The sequence below is a fragment of the Nicotiana tomentosiformis genome, chromosome 8, assembly GCF_000390325.3.
Source record: "Nicotiana tomentosiformis chromosome 8, ASM39032v3, whole genome shotgun sequence".
In the NCBI taxonomy this organism is placed as follows: domain Eukaryota; kingdom Viridiplantae; phylum Streptophyta; class Magnoliopsida; order Solanales; family Solanaceae; genus Nicotiana; species Nicotiana tomentosiformis.
In genome coordinates, this window is record NC_090819.1 from 70,089,769 (window position 1) to 70,095,382 (window position 5,614).

The 5,614-nt window shown below is 41.0% G+C and overlaps 1 protein-coding gene across 1 annotated transcript; it reads right to left on the minus strand.

The window, feature by feature from the left end:
- Positions 1-790: 790 nt before the first annotated feature.
- LOC138897648 (uncharacterized) lies at positions 791-5,157 on the minus strand. Its single transcript, XM_070183646.1, has 7 exons — positions 4,546-5,157; positions 4,051-4,345; positions 3,558-4,006; positions 3,415-3,476; positions 3,245-3,333; positions 1,960-2,840; positions 791-1,417 (listed from the first exon to the last, which is right to left on the minus strand). The coding sequence occupies exons 1-7, from the start codon at positions 5,155-5,157 to the stop codon at positions 791-793; spliced, it is 3,015 nt and encodes a 1,004-aa protein (XP_070039747.1).
- Positions 5,158-5,614: the final 457 nt, after the last annotated feature.

Sequence of the window (5,614 nt, forward strand, 5' to 3'; positions counted from 1 at the left end):
GTTGAATGCCTCGGCTAGACCATTGGCGGCAACATTGTATATAGAAGAGTAGCATTGCTTAAAGCCAAAGAGATCACAAATCTTGTTCATCAACCTATTATTGAATAGCTTGCCATTATCCGTTATTATGTAACGAGAAATGCCAAAGATAGATTATGTTTACACGGATGTAAATTGCAACATTCTCCTTCTTTACTTCCTTAGGAGCGATAACTTCAGCCCATTTCGAGAAGTAGTCAGTTGCAGCCAAGATGTATAGGTGCCCACCAGAGGACTTTGGCAGTGGTCCAATAACATCTAATCCCCAAGCGTCAAACGTCCAGGATGTAACAGTCGGATGTAACACTCCAAGAGGCTGATGAATAAAATTTGCATGAAATTGGCAAGCCTTGCATCTTCGAGCATAGTTCAAGCAATCTTTCACCATAGTTGGCCAATAATATCCCATGATTTTTATATGGAAGTGGAGTTTTGGTCCCATATTTCATCCTATGCATCGCAAGAGCACTCCGTCGATCGACCTTCTGTATAGAGTATCTTTGTAATAAAGGAAGCGAGGTGCACGACGACGGATTTCAGTCTTTCTTCTCGGATTTTCTGGAAGTATCCCATAGCTTAAGTAGTCAATAATGGGTTGTCTCCATTCTTCTTTCTCAGCTTCAGAAACAGCGACAAGATGCTTGAGATCATTTTCTTCACCTTCAGCCTCATTTGGCGGCAGTATTACCCATTTTTTGCAAATAGTAACTTGCGCTTGATCAAGCAGAGTTAACGATGAAGCTAGGGTAGCTCATGCATCAGCTTTCGTGTTTTCTTTCCTTGGCACATGTTGAATAGTCACGTCACTGACCCACCCCATTAATGTTTTAGCATAATCATGATGTGGGCGTAGTTCAGGTTTCTTAACCTCGTAACTCCCTAAAAGCTGGTTGATCACCAACTGGGAGTCACTAGATACTTGCAACTGCAACCGCTTCATATCAATAGCCATTTCAAGCCCAAGTATTATTGCTTGATAATCAGTAACATTGTTGGAACAGAGTTGTGTCAAGGTGAATGAGTAGGGCAAGACTTCACTTTGGGGAGTGACAAATACTACGCCAGCACCAGCTCTTCCTAGATGCGCAGCACCATCAAAGTACATCTTCCATGGAGGTTGAACTTCAACAACCATTGTGTCCTCATCAGGTAGTTCGTCAGTTAGCTCCCAGTCATCAAGTATCAGATGACTTGCCAAGAAGTCTGCCAATGCTTGTCCTTTTACAGCCTTTTGAAGGATGTACAAAATCTCGAATTGTTGAAATTGGAGATACCATCTCGCTAGTTGATCACTAAGAACATGTTTTGACATCACGAACTTGATGGGATTTGCTTTAGAAACAAGACGAACAACATGAACTTGAAAGTAGTGCTTCAACTTTTGAATTGAGAAGACTAGCGCCAAACACAATTTTTTAATTGGCGAATAATTGAGCTCGTTTGGTGTCATCATCCTGATCAAGTAGTAAAGAGAGTTGTTTTCCCCTCACTATTTTATTGGGCCAATTGCGCTCCAACAGACCTTTGTTGTGATGAAATATATAGTATCAACGACTTTCCAGGTATAGGGGCTGCCAAAACCGGAGGCTTCATAAAGTAAGTTTTAATACTTTCAAAGGCATTGCTGCAAGCTTGGTCCCACTTGAAAGGAACACCTTTCTTCATGAGGCGACTGAACAATTGGCACCTCCCAGCTAGGTTTGAGATGAATCTTCTCAGGTATGCTAGCTTTCCTAGTAGACTTTTCAATTCATGAATATCCCGAGGCTTAGACATATTAAAAATGTCATCCACTTTGGCTTTATCAATTTCGATCCCTCGATGTCGGACAATGAAACCAAGGAACTTTCCAGAAGTAACTCCAAAGGCGCATTTCAATGGATTCATCCTAAGTTGGTACCTCCGGAGCAACTCAATCACCATTCTCAAGTCTTTCAAGTGGTCGTCCCTCTTTCTTGATTTTACCACCAAGTCGTCCACATAGCATTCGACATTTTTGTGGAGAAGGTTGTCAAAAATATTTTGCATAACCCTTTGATAAGTAGCACCAACGTTCTTCAAGCCAAAAGGCATTACCCTGTAGCTATAAATACCCTTCGGGGTGTGGAATGCAGTAAACTCTTCATCTTTTAGTGCCATGTGAATTTGGTTATAGCCTGACGAACCATACATAAATGACATTGCCTCATACCTAGTAGTAGCATCGATCATCAGCTCTAGAATAGGAAGCACGAATTCATCTTTGGGACACGCATTGTTGAGATCCCTAAAGTCGACGCACACTCGAATCTGGCCATTCTTCTTCCTTACAGGGACAATACTTGAAACCCACGTTAGGTATTTAACTTCCCGAATAAATCCAGCTTCAATAAGTTTGTTAACTTCGGTTTCAATTAGAGGAACCAAGTCCGGCCTAAAACACCTTTGAGCTTGCTTAACAGGATGAGCGCCATTCTTGACCGTAAGGTGATGGACTGCTACTTTATGGTCCAAGCCAGGAATTTCTTTGTAACTCCAAGAAAAGACATCCCTAAACTCCTTGATTAACGCAATATAAGTGCTTTCTTCATCAACCTCTAGTAAAGCACTTAGGTAGGTGGGTCTTGGTTCTTCATCAGTGCCAAGGTTAACTTCTTTTAAGTTATCAATCATTGCCTTCACCCCTTCTTCAAGTTCCAGGGGAGCATCTTTTGCATCTTCATCTTCTTGAGGGTCCCCATCATGGAAGGATATGTGATAACATGATGAAACATCGTCCAATTTCTCGTCATCCTCCATTAGAGACGAAACACCATTCTCGCCTGGTGCACTAACGTGATACAAAGAACCCACACTTTCTTAATTTTCATCACGTTCCTTAGTGTAGACCACATTATATGTCTTTACCTTCAGTACTTATTTACATGAAACCACAAGTTTTATTTGTCGCCTCATTCTAGAAGGAACCAAACTTTGGAAATTCTTAGAGATCTTCTGGATTATAGGTGAAGCAGGTATTCTTATGCTTTGATAGTTTCTCTGGAACTTGTTCCCCTTCTTTAATGGACTCAATCTCTTAAATATGGAAGTCTTCACAATTGATTTTCCAAGCCGATCAAATACAGAAGGCCTGTTAGAAGCGGTAAATTCATCTTCTAGAGTGATATAATTATTGCTTGATTTTTTATTGAGATGCGCACTGGTGAGGTTTGTTTATATCCCAAACCTTCACGTGGTTTACTCGTAGCAGCTTCTGATGGGAGAATCCCTAACTTTAATGGCTTATTGGGATTATATCCAGCTTTTGTAAATAGCCTGTAAGCATTAGGATCAAAACCTTTATCTATTCGCTTTGTAGGGAGTGCCACATTCTACAAACGATTTTGGTCCACAAACCTTGCAAGTGGCTTTGAGGTTAACTTTACTGCCTCAATTCGTTTTACCGGAAGAGTTAACTCCTTTAGCATATTAGTTTCAAGATTAGATGATTCACCTTAATCTTTCTTCCTTCTAGGGACATATTGGAGCACATGAGTTACTTTCTTGCCATAAGACGCAATATCTCCTCTATAAGCTTTATTCGAGGCAGGTTGTACCTCCTCAGTAACAGCTTTGGCTCTACCAGCAGTCACCTCAGCTCTTTTAGTTGTGGGCTCATCATTCTTGCTTTTCATGCCATCATCAGTTTTTAGCTGCTTCACAATGCAGTTCTTCAAGTAGAACTTTGCATCGGCGAAGTGTGACTCAACCTCGATGAATGGCTTATCATTAGCAACTATCTTCTTCTCAACTTCACCCTCGTAGTATTTTAAACATTGATGGTAGGTAGATGGAACTACTTTATTCTCATATATCCAAGGCCTTCCAAGCAAGACGTTGTATGGAGTCTTTGCATCGCTCACATGTAGCCATGCACTTGATTGCATATCTTCAATGGTGATTCCCAGCCTAATCGCACCTATGGCTCTTTGCCCCCTTGTTTGAATCCCTAGATCATCACACGACTTTCTTAGAGTTCGTTCATAGGAATACCAAATTCTTTCACAGTGCAAATTAGCAAGATGTTTACTGACGATCCTCCATCAACCACAATTCGATTTGACCTTTCATCACACATATAGCTAATCAGGTACAATGGGCAATTATGAAGAGTGTCACCTAGCAGAAGATCGTCATTTGTGAACGTGACTTTTTCCTCGCACGCGTTAACTTCTTGAGGAATAGACTCGATGAGATATTCTGAAGATGGTGCCAACAGTAGGTCATCACTATTTTCTTCCCCTTTATCAGCATTGCAATAAGAGGCCTCAATATCATCACGGAAAATCTTCATGCGGAACCAACATGGCAAGAAATCCTCCAAGGTCACAGGATGTCATGGATTTTGAGGATGGTGCACCTCCACTTTTATTTTTTCAAATGCCTAACTAGATTCCATCTCCCTGGTCTTTTCACAATTATTTTCCTTTTTGGTTGTTCTATTGATTCTTTTCGTGATCTCCTTTTGTGGCGCCTAAGACGAGTCACCAACGTCCAACCTTCATCATCATCATATTGATCGTGTTCAACTTTGTTGTTCTCCAATAATTCTTCATATTTACTTTCTTTAAAACTACAAAATTCATCAGGACTGAATGAGCCAAATGTGATAGAGACATGGTTTGCGCTTGCTTTCTCATATTCAAGCACGATCTTCTTTTCACAAGCCAAGTCCATAACTTTGTCCTTGAAGAAAAAGCACTTCTCCAGAGGGTGGCTCCCAAGTCGATGATATTTGTAGTAATTTGGGTCATCCATTTTCCCAGCTTCATTTGGCCGCTTCATCTCTGTAAGCTCAATGAGATTTAACTCGAGGAATTCTTCAAAAATGGCTGGCACATCAGAATCCATAAATGAGTACTCTTTCTCTTGCATTTCTTTTAGAGTCAATTTTCCACTTGTCTTATCTTGAAAAGAAGTGCATTTCATACTCTGCTTCTTGCTCACCTTCGTCGTGAACTTCACAGGTGATGTGTTGACATTCATAGCTTCGTTTCTTTCAGACTTGGGTACGAACTTGCCCCACTTCCTGACTTCTTTCTTGTAGTTCCCTTTGCGAGGTTCATAGATGGGCAGCCTTTCATTTCCAGCAGAGGCCATGCTCAATTCTATGTCATGGGCATGAGTTGCAAGTTCTTCAAATGTGCTAGGCTTGATATCTTGCAAGATGTAGCGCTATCCCTAATGAATGCCTTAGATGCACATCTCTATGCCAGAAGCTTCACTAGGCCTATCTTTACAGTTGGGGCTTGCATTCCTCCAACGATTGATAAAGTCGATAACTGGTTCACCCTTCCGTTAATGATTATTTGTGAGTTCCACCATGCTCATAATGCGCCTTGTTCTATAAAAGCGATTGAGGAACTCTTGCTCTAGTTGATCCCAACTATCAATAGATCCCGCCTCGAGGTCTGTATACCAATCAAAAACATTTCCTTTTAGCGAGCGGACAAACTGTTTGACGGGGTAATCTCCATAAGTCTCAACGTTGTTGCATGTCTCAACGAAGTGCGCCACATGTTGCTTTGGATTGCCTTTACCATCAAACTGTTGAAAC

What these genes read in the sequence shown, in the direction of transcription:
- LOC138897648 (XM_070183646.1), bottom strand. Translation starts at nt 5,157, where the DNA reads ATGGCCTCTGCTGGAAATGAAAGGCTGCCCATCTATGAACCTCGCAAA. An exon ending in ATGATGAAGGTTGGACGTTG is followed by an intron (nt 4,346 to 4,545) that starts GTGACTCGTCTT and finishes TTCCGCATGAAG; the next exon opens with ATTTTCCGTGATGATATTGA. An exon ending in TTGCACTGTGAAAGAATTTG is followed by an intron (nt 4,007 to 4,050) that starts GTATTCCTATGA and finishes GTGATGATCTAG; the next exon opens with GGATTCAAACAAGGGGGCAA.